Source organism: Pleurodeles waltl, chromosome 7, assembly GCF_031143425.1.
Source record: "Pleurodeles waltl isolate 20211129_DDA chromosome 7, aPleWal1.hap1.20221129, whole genome shotgun sequence".
NCBI lineage: Eukaryota > Metazoa > Chordata > Amphibia > Caudata > Salamandridae > Pleurodeles > Pleurodeles waltl.
In genome coordinates, this window is record NC_090446.1 from 569,623,013 (window position 1) to 569,649,160 (window position 26,148).

Sequence of the window (26,148 nt, forward strand, 5' to 3'; positions counted from 1 at the left end):
ACCGGTGCTGTGAAGCTCACTATAAAATTTACCACTACACAAAGGAAAAACAATTCATACTCTCAATTCTCGTTTTATTGCATGACATGAGTGAAAAAATGAACTCTAGCAAAACATGTGAGAAGGGTTCAGTTGTGGTTTTTTTAAATCAGGAGATTTTGAAATGGACTGGATTACTTTGTTACAGTTTAAAACATGTCTGACAACTGTCTCTGTGGCATGTAAAAACACATTCAGACAGTTCTGGCATTTTAGACAACATCTCTTTGCATTCTGGGACTTTGAATCCCTAAAGAAAACGTTAAGGCAAAAATACAAGCTCCAGGATTGCAACATGATATGCTGTTGGCTGAAAAGCAAGGAACAGCTGATGTGTCATAGTGTGCTTGACAGACTAGTGAAATGCAATATAAAAATGTATTCCTGACTTTCTGCTTTTTATCTTGAGGGTTAAACAGCCCAATCAGTGAGAGGGCAGAGGTAGCCTTGCATTTGCAAATAGGAACAGCTGCATGCAGCACAGACACTAACAAAAGGAGAGACAATCTGCTAGCATCCCTTTTCCCAGATGCCTGCCTGCGACCCTGCCTTGAAACGGTGCAGCACGTGTTGCAGATGCTGCCCTGCAAAGGTTAAAGGTATTTGTTAAATGCTAGTGGTGGGCAAGCTAACAAATAAACATGGCCAACCAAGCCAGAGCTCAGTTAAGAGTAAACTTTGACTCTGATAGCCTGCAATGGAACTAAGCCTTGAAAATATTTGGCATGTAAATTATACGGCAAAGATCATGTCAGAACATGATGAGGTGTCTTCAAAATTCAAAAAAGCGTATTTCTTTAACATGAGGAAGCATTTCACATTAGAACATCAAATTATTTGAGAAGTATTTATTAAGAGTGATAGTTTTTAAACTTGAACTGAAACATAATTCCAGCCCCTGCCGTGGTGACAATGTTATTAGTGAACTAAGAGACAATTCAATTTTTTAAATTTTTTTATTTATGATTTGGAACTCAACTGAGGTCCTCATAAAAAGGAGAACAACAAAAGAGAAAAAGAGAAAAAGAGGAAAAAAGAGGAAAAAGAGGAAAAGAAAAAGAGGAAAAAATGTATTACAGCCAAACAAAAAATCAAATTTACTCTTTACATCTAGCTGAAAACCATATAAATGTTTATAGTATAGATAAGTCAAGAATCAAAATTACTATTAATACTTTACAACCAATCAGGTACAAAAAATTACAATTAAAAGATATATACAATAAAATATTACATCAAAATCCTATGTCATGGGTACCGACTTTGTATATACACACTCAATGAAACTCCAATTCAAAAGAGGTAAGAATATCGGACTGTCGGAAGACACCACCGCGTTAAGCATAGTATTGGTGGTATATACCTGTGCAAAAACAGCATTTTCACAATCCAATCTTGCGCTCTATCAAAAGGGGCCTGCTTGCTTCAGTCCCACATACTAAATCATAGTAATATTATTATTATGAACAAGTTAAAAACAGTGATCCTATTAATTTATTTAACCAAGCCACCTGTTGGCCCTGCTACACAAATTTCTTAAAATAAGTTTAAAATACATTTGAAAAAATTAAATATTTTAAAACAGAATCTTTCATTCGGAGGATCATACAGGGCTTGGAAAAACTCAGACACTGACAACAGAGAGAGCTGAAAACAAATTGGTTTTAACCATTTATGGCGAAAAGGGGCAAAAGAAAAGGCAAAACAAATAATACATGACGTAAGTCTTGAGATTCTGCCAGACAAAAGGTACACTCCTTTGCGGTACCATACCATTTTGCTAGTAAGGTGTTCAAAGGGAGCAATCCCTGCCGAAGCAGCGACCAAAACTGCCTAACGCTATGAGGGATGTTCCAAATGAGATACAGTTGTGATTTTTTTATTACTAGTGTTAACTATGTTCGCAAAGGAGCTTCTTTTTTTACAGCTCTCCAAGTCTTGGCGGAAGCTCAGGGTCCACGAAGCATTCTTCAAAATCACCCTCAAGTGCAATGGGGAAAATTCTAGGACTTGGCTACAATCTAGCTCCAACCTTTCCAGAGCAATGGAAAAATTCTTACAAAAGGCGAATTTAGCCTACTGTTATCTAAAAAGAGCTCTTCTTTAAAAGTGATCTTATAGTGTTTTCTTCGCTCTTTAAAATTGAGGTGGCCAATCGTATAACCCCCACTAATCCTTGAGCATAAGTACTTCTAAGCTCCATTTCCAGCCTCAGAGCCGCCACTGAGGCTGCCGTGTTAACAGATAATAATTTTCTGAGAATTTTACCTTCTGCTTGATTTAGGAACCCCCATTTGGAGATGTCTATGAGTTCCACCCCATATAACAGGGATGCAGGAATTTTAACTCGATACGCTGATAAAAGGTAAAGGAAATGCCTTCTCCCTGTGGCTGTATATAGAGCCCCCAAACCTCTTGCCTGACCTTCGGCCTTTGCTTTATTAGAGGCGATGTGGGTAACATCGCTAAGGTTCCTGCTCATGATTTTCCCTAAGCAGGGATAAGATTTCACGATTTCAAGATTTTGATTGCCCAATATCCAACGATAATTGGGGAAGGTAGTCTTTTTTTTCCCAGTAGACAGAGAACCTTCCTTTTGGATACATTGATCTTCAGATAATGAGAGTCAGAGTATTTGACAAACTAAGAGACAAGCCCAGTGTCATGTATACCCTATATGTGGCTCTGATTCTTATTATAGATGGAACTGGAACAAGCACTGTAGACTATTAAACATGAGGTTTGTGTATAGCTCACTTCCTGAATTCACCTATTTGAAGGTGCTCTCGTATGTCATAATGAACAAAAAAGCAGCTGGGTGAAATTAAGCATTTGTCTAGATTCACACAATTTGATCCAGCAGGAAGCCAGTATTAATTCCAGATTTTCCTGTTTCGCGCTGTGTAATTCAGCTGGTAGGTGGGTATTTCTTTCTAATATCAAAGTTTAAACTTTTGTTCTTAATTCTTGGAGGATGAGTAGAGAGTGTGGGTAAACGGCAGGCTCCACATTTTATTTTAGGTAATTTTACACAGTGCTCACTTTACCCAGGGACATTAGGACACTTCACGACAAACACATACTATACTACACTTTGTTTCCAAGCACAGTGAGATTTGCTGGGCTTTACAAGATGCTATGCCCAGGCAGGATTCAAACATGATTTCCTAAGTTACTTGGGCTTGAGGCTCCAGGAGAATATTGAAATGAGCCAGGGTAAGTCATTAGGCTTGAGCATGGCTCAAGCTGTCAGTGGCTCTCTCACTTCAATTAAGCACATGTATACCTGAGCTTCGTGGCACCATGGAGGCAACAGCATAATCAGGAACAGATATTAAGGAGCAGACAACTGGACTGGGCCTATTGATTAAACAGTAAGATGTTCAGTTTCTTTCTGAAAAAAGTAAGGTAAGACAGAGAGCAAAGCACAAAGAGCAGTTTATTGATAATTTCATTATTTGGCATCTGTGACAGAGAATGGACAGGCCCTAAATGAGACCATGTGTGCCGTTGATAGTTCCAATAGGCATTGTTTAGATGAAGGTAAAGCTTTGAAATTGTGCACAACTGGTGCTCATGTTGTACATGTTCTGTATCTGAGGGAAGTGCGCACTGCTGGTGCCCGTGCTGTACATGTTCTGTGTATGAGGGAAGTGTGCACTGCTGGTGCCCGTGCTGTACATGTTCTGTGTATGAGGGAAGTGTGCACTGCTGGTGCCCTTGCTGTACATGTTATTTTTCTGAGGGAAGCATGCCTTGCTGGTGCCTACACTTAATTTGTTGATACAGAACATGCATGACTGTGTTGTGCATCTTCTTAAGTGTGGGGGTGTATCACTGGTGCCTGTGCTGTACATGTTTTGTGTCTGAGGGAATTGTGTGCTACTGGTGCTAATCGTGGACATGCTGTCTCTCTGAGGTAAGTGTGCACCATCGGTGCCCGTGTTGCACATGTTCTGTGTCTGAGGGAAGTGTGCCCCGCCGGTGCCCATGCTGTGCATGTTCTGCATCTAGGGGAAGAGTGCACCACTGGTGCCCCTGCTGTGCAGGTTATGCATCTAGGGGTAGTGTGTGCACTGCCGGTGCCCATGCTGTACATGTTCTGCATCTAAGGGAAGTGTGCACCGCTGGTGCCCGTGCTGTGCATGTTCTGTGTCTGAGGGAAGTGTGCACTGCCGGTGCCCCTGCTGTGCAGGTTATGCATCTGAGGGAAGTGTGCAACGCCGGTGCCCATGCTGTGCATGTTCTGCATATAGGGGAAGTGTGCACTGCCGGTGCCCGTGCTGTGCATGTTCTGCATCTAGGGGAAGTGTGCACTGCTGGTGCCCATGCTGTACATGTTCTGTGTCTGAGGGAAGTGTGCACTGCTGGTGTCTGTGCTGTGCATGTTCTGCGTCTGAGAGAAGTGTGCACCGCCGGTGCCCATGCTGCGCGTGTTCTGCATCTAGGGGAAATGTGCACCACTGGTGCCCGTGCTGTGCATGTTCTGTGTCTGAGGCAAGTGTGCACTGCTGGTGTCTGTGCTGTGCATGTTCTGCGTCTGGGGGGAGTGTGCACCGCCGGTGCCCATGCTGCGCATGTTCTGCGTCTAGGGGAAATGTGCACCGCAGGTGCCCGTGCTGTGCATGTTCTGCGTCTGAGAGAAGTGTGCACTGCTGGTGTCTGTGCTGTGCATGTTCTGCGTCTGGGGGGAGTGTGCACCGCCGGTGCCCATGCTGCGCATGTTCTGCGTCTAGGGGAAATGTGCACCGCCGGTGCCCGTGCTGCACATGTTCTGCGTCTAGGGGAAGTGTGCACTGCCGGTGCCCATGTTGTGCATGTTCTGCATCTAGGGGAAGTGTGCACCGCGAGTGCCCGTGCAGTGCATGCTTTGCGTCTAGAGGAAGTGTGCACCGCCGGTGCCCTTGCTGCGCATGCTTTGCATCTAGGGGAAGTGTGCACCGCTGGTGCCCGTGATGCACATGTTCTGCGTCTAGTGTAAGTGTGCACCGCCAGTGCCCGTGCTGTACATGTTCTGCATCTGAGAAAAGTGTGCACCGCCGGTGCCCGTGCTGCACATGTTCTGCGTCTAGTGGAAGTGTGTACCGCCGGTGCACGTGCTGTACATGTTCTGCGTCTAGGGGAAGTGTGCACCCCTGGTGCCCGTGCTGCACATGTTCTGCGTCTAGTGGAAGTGTGTACCGCCGGTGCATGTGCTGTACATGTTCTGCGTCTAGTGGAAGTGTGCACCGCCGGTGCCCGTGCTGTGCATGTTCTGCGTCTAGTGGAAGTGTGCACCGCCGGTGCCCGTGTTGTACATGTTCTGCGTCTGAGAGAAGTGTGCACCGTCGGTGCCCGTGCTGTACATGTTCTGCGTCTAGTGGAAGTGTGCACCGCCAGTGACCGTGCTGTGCATGTCCTGCATCTAGTGGAAGTGTGCACCGTCGGTGCCCGTGCTGTGCATATTCTGTGTCTAGGGGATGTGTGCACCGCCGGTGCCCATGCTGTACATGTTCTGTGTCTGAGGGAAGTGTGGTAATGGAGTTGGAGATGTGACCCCCCTGTGTAATTATGTGATAGGCCTGTCTAGTGAGGTGATAGTGCTGGTTGGTGTTGTGATATTCCTGACTGGTGATACACTCTGACCAGTGATACAATCATGCTTGACGTTGACGAGAAAGTTCTAGCTAGTGAAGTGATACTCCTGGATGGTGAAAAGGCGGTGCGTCGATGGCACACACATGTGCTAGGTTCGTCATATGATAACCCTGGCTGGTGATGTGACAGAGATATGTGCTGAAATGAAAGCCATATCTTGTGATTTTATAGCCCATCTAGTCGGGCAATACTGCCAGCTTGTGACATCATAGGTCTAGCTTGTGACATGAGGGTCCTTTTAGGCTTGAAAGTCTCCCGAAGAGTCACCATGTGCTAGCCGGCTTCTATCTTCACTACTCTGCTGGATCATGTATGTTTTCATGGGTATCACAAGTCCCCTGACAACTTGTTTTGTTTGGTGTTTCATGCCAGTGTTCTACACTCTGTTGAATAAAAGGCGTTCACCAAAAATAGTGCTCCCTTTATGATGCGTTGTTACTGTCCCCGTGACTAGCAGATGGTGGCAGCCGCTCTGTCCTCATGGGGGACATCCCTTTTTACCTCCACCTCACGGTCCGAAGAAAGCCTATTAGCTCTCCTTGGTTTAGGGGGATTCAGATGCATGATGCAGCCTTCCCTGACCTGCTCTCTCCTGGCCCCTTCCTTTGCTGCATCCATTGTAATCCAGATATATGTTCCTAGATTTGGATTCACATCCCTTCGTTTAGGAAGGAAGGTTTATTTGTGCCCACCTTCCTTGGATCAAGCCAGTTCCAGCAGATCGCACGAGGATTTTTCTGAAGGGTGCCAGCAACTTGATGCACTAACCTTTTCAAATTTGCAAAGTTATCTGTAGACAATGTCCAAGAAACTGTCCACAAGTGTCTTTTGACCTCTAAATATGGATTTGTGAGAAGCTGCTGAGAGGCAGGAGTGGGCTGGGGCACCACGAGCGCATGGCATCTGTGGGAGAAGCAGAAAGAGCATAGAGGAGTACGCGAAGTGCAAGAAGGAGAACCAAGAGTGTAGGGGGTGTGAGTAATGAGGAGGGCACAGGAGAAGGATCTAGGAGCAGAGCAGGGACAAGGAGAGTGTTGAGTTATAGACAAGGTGCATGGAAAGGAGCCAGCAGGAGAGGTAAGAGAGGGCCATAGCTGTAAATGAGTCCCTCGTGCAGTTCAATGCAAGCACTACATAGCACGTGGAAAGGTACACCTTGAAAGCCAATCACATCAGCTGAGTGAATAATACTCCTCAGATCTCAGGCAAGCTGTGATTGAAAGACTCGAACCAATGACTGAAAGTGGTCGGTCAAAAATGCTATTGACAAATCCCACTCTGATGTCTACCTAAGCTTATTGTGCGCAAAAGATCAGTTTAGCAGCTGTGCTGTCAAAACCCAAACCTAAAACGGGAGGTAGACTGCTTTAGGTGCTGAGATGCTGTCGTCTTTCAAGCCTTGAGCTCTTTCCGTGCGCGCTGCACTGCTGCAGCGAGGAGCTTTGAGAGGCAGAGTGGACTGGCACATGAGAACTGCTGCCACTGCAATTTTATTAATCTGTATAGATCAAAGCTATACCCTTCATCTCCCCATCACAGAGAGAGGGGGAAGTATGCACATCTTCATATGCATGTTGAGATGAGAGAAAATTCAAGAACCCTCCAACTTCAGCCTTTGTAAACATATGGCTTGCTCCAGCCCCTCTTTCTGTGCCCATTGGGTTGTGCCCAGGGGTGCAGCTAGACCTCGCATGCTGCCTAGCCAAGGATCATAAGGGCCTGGCCACTTGTACCTCACCATCACCCAAGTTTGTACCCCTTCCCGTTGCCCCAGCACATCTGCCAGAACAGCCATGACCTCAGGAGTCAAGGATCCAGGACTGCCCCCAGTTACCAGGATATGTGATCAGTCTGCCCTACACCATCCAAACGATGGGTGCTCCCTGAACAAGACCCAAGTGCCGGAAGCTGGCTGTATGCACAAAGCAAACAATCGCATTAACACTAAGGGCCATATGTACCAACACATTTTCCCATTGACACAGAATGGAAAAAACCCTTTGCTACATCTGGACCCAAGCCCTCCTGAAATCAGACACTGTGCACGGGCCGGGTCCACCAGAGAAACCCTTACTGCACTCACAGCTGTAACACTGACTGGCCAAAACACTTACTGTACATCATGTGTACCAGCCCAGTTTAACACCCTTTCCATAGAGCAACATTCGGGAATGAGCCTTGTGCGTGGCCTTGTTAAACCCTGGAAATCAAAATGGAGGTTGTCTTCATTCAAAGAGCTTGCACTAGTATTTAGTTCCTGTTACAAATATTGCCTAGTTCCCCTCAAATCCCCTGGGTGCCACGGAACTAGTCTGGCTGCGTTGGCTCGTTTGTTTAAAATAATCACACTTATTTGTACATCAGGTTTTTTCAATTTTTTTCCTCCGTTGCGTGAGCTGACATTAGAAATTTACAAAATATGTTCACTTAGTGCTGCGTATATTACGAGAAAATCTGGCCTACTATCTCTTATTGTATTAATACAATTTGTAAGCCTTGAAAAGGTCTGTTGTCTGCTCGATAAAAACATGCTGAATGTGCATTGGAGTTTGCCTTAAAACATATGGTTAGGGCTTGAGGTTTTTTCATTCCTCAAATATTTAAACTAGTGCCGGCAGAAGGTACACACCACCCCCACTCGACTTTAGAATGCCCGTATTGCAATAATATATTATGTTTTACATAGCACAAACTGTAGGTGCAAGAACAAGCGAGTTCTGTCACCTGTTCCAATTCTGTTTTCTGACTTATAATGGGAATACTTGTGTGATAACCCTGTTTGGTGATATGACATCACACGGGTCTTCTACACTAGCCTCTGGCCCCTCTATCTCTTCTTCCAATTCTTCACATTTATCCTCTACGCGAGACACCCCTCCCCCCCCCCAGCCCCTTACCCCTAAGTCCCTGCTTTACCTCACTTCCTCAGCTTACTCGCATTTCCACTTCATTCTTTCGGCCAGTTTATCCCAACTTCAGAGTAAAAAGAAAGGTGAGAAGCCCCAGAAACAAAGGACGAACAGTTTAATAAACACGGACAAAGGCTTCGGATCCACCATGACGTCAGTGATGCCTTTCTGAGTTGGACGCGCCCTTCTCGACCGCTCCCACCGCATGAAGTGCGGTTCTGTGCACAGCCCATTGCACTCAGTGGCCGAGGCGTCGGAGCACCTACATCCTTGGGATCAAAGAATAGACACATCGGCGAGGCTCAACCTCTGTGAAATATTTCAGGACTCAACCTCACGGACAGTGAAGAGTACCTGGCGCTCGCCCTCTGGAAGCCAAAAACAGCCTGCAACCCCAACATTCAAGCACGGAAGCTGAAAACAAACCTAAAACCCTACAGGAGCAACTAATCGGCTTATACTCGGTCTGCAAACCCGTCTATCAACCACGGTCTAGCAAAACACGCTTCTTCCAAGACAAAAAACAAGAGGGCCAATGGAGCTGTCACTGTAAGAGACATTTCACGGGTCTGTCTTCGAGTGAACTTCCCAAGACTCAGCTACTTGTTGGGGGCCAACAGGAAGCACTTAGACCTGATCTTATGAAGTGAACACCCACACACCTGTGGTGCCCTACGAACTTTCCTGGCACTTGGGTTTGTCAACTGAAAATCCGTACGCCCACTCGTTTGCTGGCACTCAACAAAGTTTCTGTGGACACGTCCAGTTAAAGAGCACAAAACCTGAGAGCACTTTGGAAGCCTGACTCATCAGAGGCTACCATTACCAAGATGCCGTCTGCTGGGCTGGAGATTATGGGCATCTGTATCAGCATGGTGGGCTGGATGTGCGCCGTTACCTGCTGTGCTGTACCCATGTGGAGGGTGACGGCCTTCATCGGTAACAGCATTGTGGTGGCCCAGCTCATCTGGGAGGGCCTGTGGATGAACTGCGTCGTGCAGAGCACCGGCCAGATGCAGTGCAAGATCTACGACTCCATGCTGGCCTTGCCTCAGGACCTGCAGGCCGCCCGAGCCCTCACGATCATCTCCATCTTGATGGCAGTGCTGGGCCTCTTCATCAGCATCACTGGAGCCAAGTGCACCAACTGCGTGGAGGATGCAGCCTCCAAAGCGCGCATCATGGTCGTGGCTGGTGTCTTCTTCATACTCTCAGGTGTGCTGTGCCTCATCCCTGTTTGCTGGTCGACCAACACCATCATCCAGGACTTCTACAACCCACTGGTGGATGAATCCCTCAAGCGAGAATTGGGGCCCTCGCTCTACATTGGTATGGGAGCCAGTGCAATGCTGGTGCTGGGAGGGGCCCTGCTCTGCTGCTCCTGCCCACCAAGGGATGAGCACCACAAACAACGAGTGGGCTACACGGCAGCCTCCGCCCATGCCGCAGTAGCGCCTGTCAGCTTTAACAAGCAAGACTATGTATGATCATGACCGGAATATGAAAGGAGCAGGAAGACTGAAAGGGGAAGGGCAGTGTCCACGGATTTGACCACGGAAGCATCCCATCTTGGACACATTGAGCCTCATTTAGAGCGGTTGAGGGGCTAAATCAAGGGTAATGCCATAAGGCAGCAATTGCATTACTACATTGGGGATCAGCAATATTATAGCTAATTTCAGCTTTTAGGGACATGATTTGAGAATACTTTCTGGTAATGATTTTAATCGCAAATTGTTTGTATTTATATGCAGTAGTTCTTGTTGGTGGTGGCAGTCACAGTTTTTTTTAATTCTAGTGTTAGCCAAGAAGTTAGGATTTTATTAATACGATTGATATATATATTACGTACAAATGTATAGGGGCTTTTAGATAGCGCTTCTCTACCATTGGTATGTTGCTGTGAAACTCACCTGTTCCTTCTGGCAACTACAGCATATGGGCATGGAGCAAGGGGACAGCACACTTCAGCCATTGGCTAGCTTCACTGTGAGTCAAGGCATTCTACTCTTTCCCAAGAGCACCTACACAAAGTAGCAGCCTTCAGCATCAGAGCCTGCTGTGGCATTACGTGCTTTTTGAGATCAAAACAATCGTGCACTTTTGGCTGGTGTTTTTTACATTGGCAAGGACCCAACAGCTCCCCCAACAATAAAGTTTTACAAAACAATTCCAAAACAAAATAAGCACTTATCAAGGCCAAAAGCTGATAGACAGGACCCACCTTATTGGCTTCACCAATGCTTTTTTCATGGTGATTTCAGTAAAGCATGTGGCTTTACGGGCCTCACTTAAACCAGACCTTATTAACAGCTTTTTTACCGATTGGCGGTAATAATGATAATATCAGGGAATAGCGCGTGCAAACAATTCCATTCGTTTTTGATTTGTTAATACCTTATTGACAATTTTTCAGATAAGTTACCACAAACAAAAAAGCTGGTGGTAACAGCCAGAGTGCATATTTGTACCCAGCTCCCAATCGGCGTAGCGCACTAGCTCCATAAAAAGCAAAAATGCAAACACAAATATAAGGGAATCTGTTTAATGTACATTAATCACTTTTTGAGCTACTTTTGAACCTTGCATGGCTAATATTAGGTCAAGAGTCTTGGCTACACATATATCGGATTCGCAGGATTGTCTAACAATATCATTGGGTTAAGCAGATATGTGGAACGATAGATGTACTTTTCTTATTTCACATATGTGTGATTATCTTGAGGATGCACTGCCCACACTGGCGTAACAAAGGCCCCCGCAGCCCCCACGTAGGGGGGCCGGGGGGTGTTAGCCTCCGAGCTCCAGCCTTTACACTGTGCACGGCGGCAGGCCCCTGACCGGGAGCAGGGGGAGGGGGCCCCACTAGGTACTTTGCAGGTCCCCCCCCCCCCCACAAGTTTCGTGACGCCACTGCCTGCAAATCAATATCGTACAAACGCAGGTGGATATTACAACGTATGAATGTGTGGTAGCACACCCTCTGAACATGTTTGTTCCCTGTAAAGACAAGATGGATGAATGCAGCGAATCATCTGAATTTGATATGAATTGCATCCTCTACTGGGCGGCTAGCCCTGACAGCCAAAGTGTATTTTTGGAACAAAAGGGACACTTTTTTCGCCACTCTGTCCTCACCTGCATGCAAAAGAAGTGGGCATGAGGTGGGCTATAAAGGGAGGGTGACCAGATGTCCTGGATATGTCAGGACAGTACAGCTTTTTAGGTCTCACCTAGACAACGGATAAGTAGTCTCTTCAAGCCCCTTTGTCTTCCACCAGTGGGCGCAGAGGCCCTTGCTTCTGCTTGCCGAACCCACCCCTCCTTTATACATATTGCGGCAGGCCTCCCGCCCTTTCGCCTCCCTCCATGTTGCTACTTGCCCCCGCTCTCCCTCCAAAACAAGAACAAGCGCTATGATGCCGCCACCACTTGCTGCGTCATAGCACTTTTTTCCCCTCATCCTCTGTCTGCTTTGCCTCCCCGCCCGCTCCCTTGCCGTACACCCGCTCTCCCTCTTGCCAGCAATAAAAACGAAAGTGCTATGACGCGCAAGTGCTGGCTGCTTCAGAGCCTTTAAAAAAAAAAAAAAAAACACTTTTCTCAACTTTCAGCCACACTGATTGACAGCCACACTTTTATTGGCTTTGCCACGGCTTATTTGTTGTGTGTTCTGTCACTATTCTCAAAGTTCCATGCACGCCCTAGTTTTAGTGAGAATAATGGGTGTGTGTACATGTTGTGCACGTCCACATTCCAGTGGCCCTCTCTTTTACATCACACAGGGGCAGATGTCAAATTTGCACTTTTTTCCTAACATGTAACAAAGGTTGACACGGTTTTAATGCACTATTTCATTTAGTTTTTAGTTTCATACTGATGGGAATAAAAATATTTGTAATTGTCCAATGTGCATCTTTCAACCACCTTCCCCTTTGCCCCCAAGCACACATAGAGGCTTAGCCAGTCCTAGTTTAAATGTTACTTCTATGTACATGTAGGCCTGTTTTATTTATATATGTTTGCAAGTCCCAGAATGTAAAGCAAACCAGACTGAAGTGAACGAGCTGCTCCAAATATAACTTGAGATCTCCTTACTGTGTTCTTTGAAAGGATTTTGAACTGGAACAAAAGGCCCAACCCCTAAAACGCCGATCTTCAGTTACTTTTTAAACATAGATGTCTCGTAGGTCTGTGGAATGTGCTAGTGTAGTCCTTCCTCTTTGTCGATAGAGGCATTAATTACAGTCCTCCTGCATCCGGGGACAGTGTCAACATGTCACCCTTCTTCTATTGCTGTCCCAGTTTTTCGAATCTTGTCACCATAGTAACAGGCGCTCACTGTGTTTTCCATTATGTAAGAGGGTATTTCATCACTGGCTCAGGTGGATTTAGTTTCAGGTGTGAGGGAGAGGGGCAGATACCTGCTTAGCTCAGACGGGAGCTCTTGTTGGGTTGTGGGGGACGGTCGGAATCAGATTCAGGGGAAGCATCGTATTATCTTGTAATTGCATTTACCCAGCTCTTACTATCCCGATGAGGCACTGAAGAGTATTAAGGCAGGTAGAACTCTTTAGCCCCATATTAGTGGTTCATCCAGTGGTTATTAATTATTGCTGTAGAGGTCTTGGTTATTGGGATAGGCTTGTGCCGTAAAGGAACTGAAGAGTTTCCTACATTTCCAAGTGATGATGTATTACGTTAATAGGAGTTAGGTTAAGTTATTAGCGTGAGAGAATGTCAGTGGAAAAAGAGGGGTGAGGAAATAGGGCGAAGCAGGTTAAATATGTTGACATAGCATGAAAAGGATAAACAGAATGAGATATTGTGATTTATGGGAGTGGGGTCAGTAGATAGTTTTGATATTGCAGGAACTGTTACTCAGACTGAAGGTTTACTCTGTGTAAGGAGGGGTGTGGTTATTTTACTGAAATTTAGTAGCAAGTAGGGCAGCAGGAATGTGAAAAGGTAACGTAAACTCAGAGGCACTTAGGCATGGAGAGGATGGAGTCTAAGGAGAGTTTTGTTGAAATAGGACAAGAGAGAGAGAATAATCCTAAACTAAAAACAGCTTATTACATGCAGGGCTCTTAAGGAGCGGCGAGGATGCAATCCGAGGACCACAAAGGGTAGAAAGAGAGGCTGAAAGCTGGCTACCTGTGAGCAGGTGATAGAAGTTGTTTTGTCTTAGACGGCTTTACCTGACCCCTGCCTGTCTCTTCTGTATAAATATGGAACGTCTCCACCTAAACTCTCAGAGTTTGTACTTGTAATGTTAACATGAGTGCTGAGTGAGGTGGGATTTCCGGATAATGGGTTGTTAGGGAAGTCTGCTGAGATTTCGATGAGGGCACAACTAATGTGGTTTCCATAGATCACACTTAGGTGTTTGGTTGAGAAGGATGCTGGGCGTTGAGTTTCTAGGGTGTGTGGTTCTCCCTGTTATTAGAGACTGATTTAGCACTTCCTTCATCTTAGAGGGCCCTGAAGGGTATCCGTCTGTGGGCAGGAAATGAGAGAGTGTGGTGGAGTCTTTATTGGATCACTTTGTCAATGACCAGGTCTTAATCAACCTTCTGAACTTTAAGGGATTCTCAGTGGCTCTGATCTTCCCAGTTAGAGTATTCCAAAGTATTGCTGTCTGTGTGGAGATGTGGTTCTAAAAATTCTGGACCCATGTAATTTACTTTGCCACAGCAGTACGATTTTAGTATCAAAAGACCGATAATGACTAGTACATTAAGCATGAGCATTTTCGCTCAATTCCAGCAGCGTTTTCACCTCGAAATCGCCATTTTCGTCCTGCACTCGTGGCTCCCATTTTATACACAGCAGCCATTTTTAAAAGTTGCCCTCACATAGGCTTATAATACAGTCAGATTTGATTCCAAGGACACGTACACCTTGATTGACTTCTCTCTGGCCTGGGCAAGCTGGAACCATTGCCTCAGGCCAAACCTGTTTGGTCAGTCCCTCTCCCAGTGGCCGAATCAGATAGCATCAAGGCACACCATGCCATAAAACCCTTATTATCGCTCACACACCCTGCCTAATCTTGCTCACACCTGCACCTGCTCTTTTCTTCTTCTTACTTTACGAGGGGGAGGTGCCCGTTTTTATTGGGGGTCCACACTTATCTGATGTAAAATACTAGGCCTTGCCGGGTAATTTATTATGGGTTGGATGACATGAAATATAAGGTTTCATCATGACACTGTTTTTTCCTTTGTAGTGAAAACATGTGAATGACCAACCAAAATGTCAAGAATGTTTGCCTGAAGCTTAAAAAACTGTATATAAGGAAACCTGACTTTGCATTGAAACACAGTCTCCTGAGAACATACAAATCGTGCTGTTGTACTTCTAGGACACTTGTCAATTGGTTGCAGCCAATAAATTCGATCTTTGACTTCACCTAGAAGACTCTGAGTTTCTGTAGTCTGAATCAGGAAAGTACCCGAGGTCTTTGGGTGTACCCTGGCACCGCTGGGTTACCGGATCAGTACCGGTTCTGAAAAACCCAGTACCTCAGAGATAGTAGTTATGTTCTGTGGCAGTTGCGGACAGCCAGTGCTTAATTTGTGCTTGTTGTTTCGGTGCTGAGCACCGGCACTTATTTTTGAGGGCCGGCGCTTATTTTTCTGCCTCAAGCATTTACTGCGAGCAAAGACACATATGGGAAAGACGGAGGAGGAGAGAAACGAAAACGCGTCACTATGGTAGAAAGCAGAAAGCTGCAGGAGCGAGCTGAAGGGGCAGGGATTCTCTGTAAATGGACTGAGGAGGCCCGAGGTAGCTTCAGGATTACGCTGCCTCAGTATCCCCTGCTCGCCCATTTAATTGCAACAGCCGCGTGTTTAAGAGGAGGGCTTGGGCACCGGCACCTTTTTATTTACAAATTAAGCAGTGCGGACAGCTCGCACAAAGCTGGGGAGCAGAGATTCAACATGGCAGGATTTAGATGGGTGAACCGCGTTTCAGTTTTTTGTCGAGCTTTCTGCCAGGTGCTGGTGACTTCATCTAGGGTTTCACTGCAAAGCACTCCCAAGATTCGTGAAAAGAAAGGGGGGAGTCAGCCTAGCTTGAAGTGCAGTCAATACCACCCTTGGTCCAGAGTTTGCTACTGCAATAGGTGCTCGGCGCCAGCCCCGCTGCCCGTCCTCACACCTTGCAGCCAGAGTTAGCAAGGAATCAAGAGAAACAAAGGTGCACTATGCTCACAGGTTGGACAACAGATAAACCCATATGAAAAGGCTCTGTGTTTTTAAGTTCTTTTAAAATACAAATGCCTTTTCTTTTTTTATTAAAGAAAACGTATATGGTGATAAGGTGATATCGGAAGGTAAGGGCAGACAGCAGCAATTGCTTGCCGCAAAGTAAATATTTTGTTAAGCAGAACATGCATCTTTGATGCGAATGTCATGTAATATTGTAAACTGTACTGGGTCAATGCAGGTGATTGTAAGGTGAAAGGATTTAATTTTGCTGAGGGCAACTCTGCCTTTCATTCTTCTAGTGAAAATAAAATAAGCACTGCTGCGAAAACACAAAAAGAGCATTTCTGTCAGCACACATTTCTACTAAAAAAGAAGTCGTGTGCTGCTGCAAAAGGGGCTTGTCAATTTGAAAGTAACTGGCTTACATTCTGGATTTTTCACTTTGCAGTTGTGTAAATGCTACTTGGGGCGGCATTGCAGGGGACACAGCGTCTTCAAGAGAGGTCTGATAAATATTACAATCTAGACTGTGCCCCCCTCAGTCTAGATCTGGGAATGAACGGGGATACACAACTGCAATGCATCTTGGTACATGTAGTCCGAACCTTCTGCTAGCAGCAGGACCAAGAAGGTTAGGGGGAATGTGAATGCAAACACGTGTTAAACCTCTCGTCCACGTTACTTTGTTTACTCTCGGTTGTCGGAAAGCTGTAAGTCAGTGTTTAAATCTGGACTTCCTCCATTTCCCAGTGTTATGCCTGCCTGTTGGAAATATTAACAACAAGTATGGAAAATGTTACTTTCCAATCAAGTTAGGGCATACACTGCTCTCTGTAGCCATCTAAAAAATCAAACTACACTTGAACCACGTGACCTGCAGATCACCGGTACATGCCTGCATTAGCCGCCTAGGATGCTTACATTTTAAACAGCTGACAGCACACAGGTACTTATGCTGGCGCTTCATCCCACTGAGCTATCTCGCTGGAACTCGAGCTTTTAACCTGCAGGGCGCTCAGACATACCGACAGAAGACACATTAAATCACGAAGCTAAAATTGCTGTAACTGGAACCCCAAGTTTATCCACTGTACACAATTCTCCGCAGCAAGCGCACGAGGCCATTGAGAAACGCCCTCAAGAGCAGCGGGAAAGGTTAGCATGAAGTCAGAGAGTCCAACATGTTTTTTGTCATCATTGCTGTTTGGACAAGTTTGCTGATATAATTTAACCCAAACAAAAGGCACGCGGAGGCGCAGCCGTCTGGCTGCAAATAAAGCTCGGTGCATGGTTTGAAAGAGACGTGGCTGTCACAGGCTGTAATCATTGCAGGCAGCTAGCTTGAGGGGTTATGTTCCTGCTGCAGAGATATGCCTGTAACCGACAGGTACAGGTTGAAGTTCCTCTGGGACCACTCACCCTTGCAGTATGTGTAAAGTCAGTGCCATCAGTGGAGCAATAGTAGTATCGAACAATAATCGTTTGGGGGCAGGTGAATTGGTACTTTATGTATCCTGCCAATTAAATGAGTAAACATTCAAAAAAGAAATAAGCAAGAGCCGCCTAATTGCCAATTACACGTTACAATTAATTATGTTGTCTTTTAGATAGGATTGATTTACACCTTTTGTTTGGCATGGGTTCTGTACAGCATTTACTTCTGTCTTTAAGAATAAAATAAATGAAATAAACTTAACCAGGTCCCTTTGACTAGTATTCATTGTTATATTTTATGTAATTTCTAGCGGGCTCTCCGGAAACTTGTCTGAAGCAAGTGCTCAGCCTAATCAGCCACCATTACCACTAAGGCCTCATTACCAGGTGTGGGATTTTGATGCTGTTTCATGCTGATCCTCCACTTACAAAATTTGTGGGTCTTGTGCTCGCTATGCCAACAGATTCAATCCTGCCTGGCTGATGAGGGGTGATAACCGTACACCAGTCCCAGGATGCTTGTTTCTGGTCCAGGGAGGATCTGGCCTAGCAGTTCGGGCTGGACTGTTCCCATGGGGTGCAGAGTCAAGACTGATTTGCATATGACTGGGTCTAAACAGGTGTGGCATGGCTAGTTAAAAACAAAACAAAAAAAAACAATGGCTTAACCAATTTGCTGCCAGGCCTTTTCCCCCTCAGGTACCAAGCCTTTTTTTGGCTGTTTGTCGCAGTTCGCGCTTAGGCCCTCATAACATCTTGTCCACATAAGCTACCCACATCAAATTTGCACCCTTTTTTCCAACATCCTAGGGATTCTCGACTTTTGTGGGGTCCCCTGCAGGAGACCAAGAAATTAGCTAAAATACAGCGAAAATTTTGTGTTTTAAAAAAAATCGGAAAAAAGGGCTGCAGAAGAAGGCTTTTGTTTTTTCCCATGAAAATGGCATCAACAAAGGGTTTGCAGTGTTAAAATCACCATCTTCGCAGCTTCCGGGAATAGGCAGACTTGAATCCGAAAACCCAATTTTTCAACACAATTTTGGCATTTTACTGGGACATACCCCATTTTTACTATTTTTTGTGCTTTCTGGGTCCTTCTAGCTAGTGACAGAAATGGGTGTGAAATCAATGCTGGATCCCAGAAAGTTAAACATTTCTGAAAAGTAGACAAAATTCTAAATTCAGCACGGGGTAATTTGTGTAGATCCTATAAGGTTTTTCTACAGAAAACAACAGCTGAAATAAAAAACATATTGAAATTGAGGTAAAAAAAACAGCCATTTTTCTCCACTTTTTACTCTGTAACTTTTTCCTGCGATGTCAGATTTTTTAAAGCAATATATCATTATGCCTGCTGGGCTCTTCTGGTAGGGCTTGTAGGTTCATCAAGAACCCTAGGCAGCCAGAGCCAATATACAAGCTGCACTCTCCAATGTGTTTTCATACTATACCTGGTATACAACAATTCATTTGCTGAAATATAAAGATGAAAAATAGGTATCAAGAAAACCTTTGTATTTTCACAATGGGCACAAGATAAGGTGTTGAGAAGCAGTGGTTATTTGCACTTCTCTGAATTCCTGGTGCCCATAATAGCATGTGAATTACAGGGCATTTCTCAAATAGACTTCTTTTTTACACACCGTCTTACATTTGGAAGGAAAAAATGTAGAGAAAGACAAGGGGCAATAACACTTGTTTTACTATTTTGTGTTCCCCCAAGTCTCCCGATACAAATTGTACCTCACTTGGGTGGGTAGGCCTAATTCTCACGAGAGGAAACGCAACATGGACCCATCAAATTTTTACATTGAAATCTGACATGTTTTTTGCAAAGTGCCTAGCTGTAGATTTTGGCCTCTAGCTCAGCCGGCACCTAGGGAAACCTACCAAACCTGTGCATTTTTGAAAACTAGACACCTATGGGAATCCAGGATGGGGTGACTTGCGGGGCTCTCACCAGGTTCTGTTACCCAGAATCCTTTGCAAACCTCAAAATGTGGCAAAACAAACACCTTTTAATCACATTTTGGTGACAGAAAGTTCTGAAATCTGTGAGGAGCCACACATTTCCTTCCAGCCAGCGTTCCCCCAAGTCTCCCAATAAAAATGGTACCTCACTTGTGTGAGTAGTTCTAGCGCCCCCGATAGGAAATGCCCCAAAACACAACATGGACACATCACATTTTCCCAAAGAAAACAGACCTGTTTTTGGCAAAGTGCCAAGCTGTAGATTTTGGCCTCTAGCTCAGCTGGCAGCTAGGGAAACCTACCAAACCTGCGCATTTTTGAAAACTAGACACCTAGGGGAATCGAGGATGGGGTGACTTGAGGGGTTCTCACCAGGTTCTGTTACCCAGAATCTTTTGCAAACCTTAAAATTTGGCGAAAAAAACACATTTTCCTCATATTGTGGTGACAGAAAGTTGTGGAATGTGAGAGGAGACACAAATTGCCTTCCACCCAGTGTTCACCCAAGTCTCCCGATAAAAATGGTACCTCACTTGTGTGGGTAGGCATAGTGCCTGCGAAAGGAAATGCCCCAAAACACTATCTGGACACATCAAAATTATCAAATACAAAACTACCTGTGTTAGTGGGGGGGGGAGGTGTGGGGGGGGGGAGAGGGACCTGCATTTTTGGTCCGGGCTCAGCAGTCATAAAGGGAAACCTACCAAACCCAGACATTTATGAAAACTAGACACCTGAGGGAGTCCAGGGAGGTGTGACTTGCTAGGATCCCCCTGTGTTTTCTTACCCAGAATCCTCAGCAAACCTCAAACGTATCTAAAAAATCAAATTTTTCCCACATTTCTGAGTGGGATCACCACACCGGGACGAATTCCCTACCACCCAAAGTTCTCCTCAGTCTCCCGGTAAAAATGATTCTGCATTTGTATAGGTGTGCCAAGTGCCTGTGACAGGGAAGAGCCAAAAATATGTTGAAATTGAGGGGGAACCAAAGCGGGTCCAAAAGGGCAGTTTGATAAAAAACATTTTTAGGCTGACAAGTGGGACAGAATTTTGATCGGTATAGATGAGACAATGCTGGGTGGTAGGAATTTTGTGGATTCCTGCAGGTTCCGGAAGGTTCCATCACAAAAATGTGGAAAAAATGTGTGATTTTGAGCGAAGTTGGAGGTTTGCAGGGCATTGTGGGTAAGAAAATGGTGCGGGTTGCATGTGAAGCACATCACCCTGGACTCACCCAGATGTTTAGTTTTCAGATGTGACTAGGTCTTGTGGATTTTTCTACATAGCAGTGTCCCAAAGTCCAAAAAGTGCAGCCCCCACCGTTCCAAGTGGGACGATTTTGAGAATTAGCCAAGCTCTCATGGCCCAAATGTAAAACCAAAACCCGAAATAATCAAATGTCCTCTTGCTTGTCATGGGATAAGATGTTTTAGTGTGCGGGGGGATCTGAAAGACTGTTACCTCCTTCGGTTGGGGTAGGGGCATAATCATACTGGTTGGTAGCCGCCACCACACTAATTATAATAGGCCGATCTTCCCCCAGGGGGGCATAAATGGCCTAAAAATACTTTGCCCCCCCCCCCGGGAAGCGGCCCTTGCCCAAGGGGCCGCTCCCCTTATTCAATTGCACACAAAAAAAAAACTCCCTGGTGGGTAGTGGGCATTTCTGCTTCCCGTTTGCATTGCGATCAGGCAGCAGAAATGCTGAGAGAGACATGGAAGGAGAGGAAAGGCCTTTCCTCTCCTTTCATGCCTCTCTCGCCCCTCCATGTGATCGGAAGAGAAATGCTTTTGCATTTGTCCTCTGATCCGAGGGGCAGGCCTCTGATGAGGTCATCGCGCAATCGCACGCTGACGTCAACAGACGCAACGGAAGAGCAGGGGGTGGAAGTGGAAGCGATTCCCCTTCCATCCCTGCACTGGGGGAACCGAAGCGAGGCTCATGGGGAGCTAGTCCAGGGACGTAACATATACGTCCTTGGTGCCTCAGCGCCATAGCCAAGGACGTAACCTTTATTTCCTTGGCTGCAAAGGGGTTAAACCCAGATCTGTGAATGGGGGTGAATGTTTGATTTGTTCTGCATTTCGTCCAATATCTGTTCTTTTTGCATTTGTCGCTCTAAGGGGGACGGGTATCCCCAGTCGTGAGTCCTGTGCTCTCTATGTCACCAGATTCACGCTAGCCTGGCTGATGAAGAGTGATACCCTTAAACTGGTCCCAAGATGCTTGTCTCTGATCCAGGGAGGAGAGGATCTTGCTTGTCAGTTGGAACTGTACTGTTCACATGGGGAGCAGAGTCAAGACTTATTTTCATATGGCTGGGTCAAAACTGGAATGGTTAGCAAAAAAACGGATGGATTAAACCCAGATCTGTGACTGGTTATGAATGTTGGATTTGTTCCATATTCCGTCCACCATCTGTTATTTTTGGGAAGGGTATGCCCAGATGTGTGTCCTGTGCTCTCTATGTCCCCAGACTCAAGCTAGCTTGGTTGATGAGGAGTGATACCCCGAAACCAGCCCCTTGATGCTTGTTTCTGGTCCAGGCAGGACCTGACCTGGCAGTTTAGACTGGACTGTTCCCATGGGGAGCAGAGTCAAGACTGATTTGCATATGGCTGGGTCCAAACTGGAATGGCATGGTGAGCAAAACAACAATGGATCAAACCCAGATCTGTTATTGGGGGTGAACGTTTGATTTGTTCCACATTCTGTCCATCATCTGTTCTTTTTTAAAGATTTGTTGACTGCCCACTTTAAAGGAACTCCCTCTCATGTTCAAAACACTGCCCTTCACATTCAGATTTGAAGTTTCACGCACAAAAATTACCTGAAATGTCCATTCTGGTCAAAGATCTACCTGAAATGCTGCTTGTGTTTTTAATTATCTGAACAGTACATCTCGTGTTAAATAATTTCTCCCCAATATTGAAATTTCATCAGACCTAGTTATTACTGGTTTATGTTTATATTTCAAAAGGATTAAAAAAAACTAGACTGTGATGATTTTCGTAATTGTTATCTACCTTGCCATGAAAACGCTGACTAGACCAATGGTCACAGTTTTAATCCTCTCAAAGTTTCTTGGATGGATAATACATGCACCAGAGCATTGCATGTAACAAAATATCTCAAATTTACATTTAATTAGGATAGCTCAGGAATTGAAAGCTTTTGTTAAAGATATCCCTGTGTAACCTTTGACCTTACCTGCTTCTTTCTATTTGCATTACCTGTTGTGCATGGGGTGGTTGTGAGAACGTTGACCTAGAATTGGTGTCTCTCATCCTGTCCCTGCCTCAGCTTGACTCCATCTACCCTTTCAATCATTATCTCCCTTCAAGTCATTGCATTGTGGTATCCTGTCACCTGCCTGTGGCAATCACTTGCCTAAAAGTCATCTAGATGGTTTAGTGTTTGCTAGATCAACAGAGCATCCAGCCCAGACCATACATACACATCATCCTATGACAAGAGTACACATCACTCATAATTCATGTCACCATCGTATGCACGATACAGATCAAAGCCATACAGTTGTCTAAGTGTTTCCTCCCTCAGCCACACATTCTTTCAAGTTATACTGACAAATTGTATCATATAATCAATCTACATATCCATTGTGAAAAGGTTAGATTAAACCTATCAGTTCCACAACCACTTAGAATGGCATTAACACCACATAATAAGGAAAGGCAGCTCAAAACATAACAACCATTTGAAGGCGAACAATGGACAGATGTATATCCCAGAAGAACAAAACAATTTGCAATGCCCTTCAGCACACAACTCCACAGCTCTCATCTTCAACTCTTTAAATGTGTGTTACCATTTTTATATTTTCTTTTAAACGGGAAAAACAAAAAGGGATCACTGATTTCTTGCTGTATAGCTCAACACAGTGTACAAGGATGTTATGGTCCAGATAGTGTCTAGCTTCCCTTTCTTGGAGCTTTATGTGTCTTATTTCATTACCCGCTGCTAGGTAAACTGCAGCAGTTTTACTATTTCTCAGGCTTCAGGTAGCCTTCTCTCTCTGTTTCCTCTCTTTATCCAAGCATAGTCTACTGCTGGGCCTGGACTACTAAAGGCCAATTTGCTATGCCCACCCTAAGGGGGTTATTCCAACTTTGGAGGAGGTGTTAATCCGTCCCAAAAGTGACGGAAAAGTGACGGATTTACCACCAGCCGTATTACGAGTCCATTATATCCAATGAACTCGTAATACGGCTGGTGGTATACCTGTCACTTTACCGTCACTTTTGGGACGGATTAACACCTCCTCCAAAGTTGGAATAACCCCCTAAGTCTGGTCTTTTGATGTAGGTATAGGCTTATACCAGCCTGCTGTCCTTGGCCTCTCTGCTATACACTGCTGTGAGAGCTGGACTATAGTGAACAACACAGTCGAGACTGTCTCACTAAGGCCCTACTCTGACTGGCCCTACTTTTCAAAATAGCTAAAAATTAATATCCCTAACCATTACCATTGTACACTAGACCCAGCCCGCGCTAACCTTTTTAGATGGGTACACCTCGTTGCTTATTGGAAAATTCCATACTCATGCTACCCTAAAACTATTTAATAAGCTACGCCCCCACATATGTTCTTGTATTTCCAGGCGGACAGATCCGCTGTCAGCTTGGGTGTCACGGTTTCGGACGGGTCTGATCAGGAATCTGGTTGGGACACCCCTTGAGGTCACCGAATATCCTAAAGAGGTAGTGTATTAGGGAAGAAGAGCAGCTAAAGGCATACACGGAAAGGACAGCTATAGACAGGCACAGGAAACAGGAAAGTAAAAGCAGAGCAACCCTTGTGTGAACAAATAGAAACGGATTACTAGTGGACAAACACGCTGGGGTTGTACACAGAGTAAGGCGCAGAACCTCCCACAGTGACAGGGAATCTCAATGCCTCTGTGCAGTTTGCTCTTACAGATAGTCACCCTGCCAGCCCCATAGAAAGGAGGCAGCAGAAGTGATTCTGTCTCTGGACCCTAGAGCACAAACAAGGATAGTACTTACATACACAGGACACGCTCTTGTGGGTCCAGCTGGAAACACAGTGGCGATTCCTGAGAAAACAGCAATAGCACACTGTCACTGTTAGGCACGAAATACAACGTATAACACTGGACAAGGATGGGGGCTGGAATTGCCTCCTGGAAACCAGGAGCCAACCCCAGTACAAAGGAGGACACGTATACACTGGTGAAGACTGATAGAACACTTACCAGACACAAAGAACCAAGAAGAAACACAAACAGGAGGGAACCAACAAAGAGGCAGAGGCAAGAACTAGGAACAGGCTCAGGCTGAAGCAAAGGCGGGTCTAGGACTTGAAAACAGGGCACAAACTTCTGTCTGGGACAGACAGAGACAGGACTGGGAAACTGAGAACAGGCTCTGGCTGGAACAGGCAAGGACAGGACTGGAATACAGGGAGTAGGAAATGAGCAGTAAACAGGACTGGGAAACAGAGAGAAGGTTCAGGCTGAAACAAGGCAGGAGCAGGGCAGAGAAAAAGGGAGCAGGCTTTGGAAGAAACAAACAGGTACAAGGCTAAGAAGTAGGGAGCAGACTCTGGCTGGAACAATCAGGAGCAGGGCAGAGAAACAGGAAACAGGATCAGGCTGGAACAGAACAGGAACAAAACTGGAACACCATCCGACAAGGGGTCTGTAACACAAAGGAATTGAAGTCCGATGCGCAACGGGGAGCTTGAGGAAATGGCTGCTTATAAGCAGTTCCAAACTGGGCTACACAGGAGAGGTTTCAGGTGTGTGTGGTTTCGACACTTGCAAGTCCTGGAGGAGAGGATCCAGTGAAAAGGAGCAACTGGACTTCTCCCATTGAAAACAATGGGAAACAGAATCCGGGTTTTCCTGACTACCAAGCTGTGCATTATGGGATTTGCAGTCCCAAGAAGCAAAAGTAGTCCTACACAAGTGTACCATGGAGAAAAGAGAAACAAACAGGAGTCAGCAAGGGACTCTAGATAGGTGTTCAAGGTGATTCCCAGGCTTCTGACAGTCCCCTTACAGCGCCCCCTAGAAATGGGACGACCGAGTCGTAACAGTATACCCCCTCCCACCAGTCTGCTCAAGAAGAGAAGGCGATCCTTTGGCTGAAAAAAGTTGAAGAGGAAAAGCCACAGCAAGAAAATCCAACTCCAACCTTGGTTGATAAGTTTACAGTCCTGCCACAAATGAATCTTCCAATGAGCAAAGCATGTACTAATACCCATATGGGCTCCGATGTCTTTCCTCTTTATTGTTCGAGTAATACGGGAGGAGTGCATGGAGTTGGTTTCTGGTGAAGTGGATTCAGGAGCAAGGAGATCTGGAATGGCATTATGGGCGGTATTCTTTAGGACTTTAGTTTCCTGTTCAGTACTGTCTTCTTTAGAGGAGATAATTGGCGTGTTAGTAACTGTAAGGTCTGTAACTCCTTCCGACAAGCAGGATCTGTCTGTTTCTGCAGCAGTATTTGCATTGATTGTGGTCTGAGGCTTGCAAAGCATAGAGACTTGGGAGACATGGGTAACTGGTGTTCTCAAGGTAAACATGAAAAAGTCAGAATTGTCTTTCATCTTGGATGACTTTGGAGTATCAAATTCAGGAGCAACAGGAGTTTTCATGTCTTTAGAAACTGGATTAACATCTGAAAATGTAGAAGTTCCACAAACTAATTCTTTAGGGTGATCTTCAGACAAGACTGGGATTTCTTCATTGCAAGTGCTCTGTGGTGTGTTCGTGGTATCAGAATTGGTTTCTTTGCAAGGCGTTTCTACTACAGGTAGTTGATCATCAACTCTGTCAACATTGAAAGGTTGTTCTTTGGAAAGAAATAGAACTGGAATCTCTTCAGAAATCACCTTTACACTGTTATCTAAATTTTCAGCTCTAGCCTTTGAATTGATGATGGTTTCTTG

General features: G+C 45.3%; 1 protein-coding gene across 1 annotated transcript; it reads left to right on the forward strand.

Annotated features, from left to right (window-relative positions):
• The first annotated feature begins 8,836 nt into the window (after window positions 1-8,836).
• Window positions 8,837-14,560, forward strand: LOC138304359 (claudin-3-like). The gene has a single exon (XM_069244342.1). The coding sequence runs from the start codon at window positions 9,416-9,418 to the stop codon at window positions 10,070-10,072; it is 657 nt and encodes a 218-aa protein (XP_069100443.1). The 5' UTR covers window positions 8,837-9,415; the 3' UTR covers window positions 10,073-14,560.
• Window positions 14,561-26,148: the final 11,588 nt, after the last annotated feature.

Excerpts from the sequence above, each read along its gene's own strand:
- LOC138304359 (XM_069244342.1), top strand. The coding sequence starts at position 9,416 with ATGCCGTCTGCTGGGCTGGAGATTATGGGCATCTGTATCAGCATGGTG.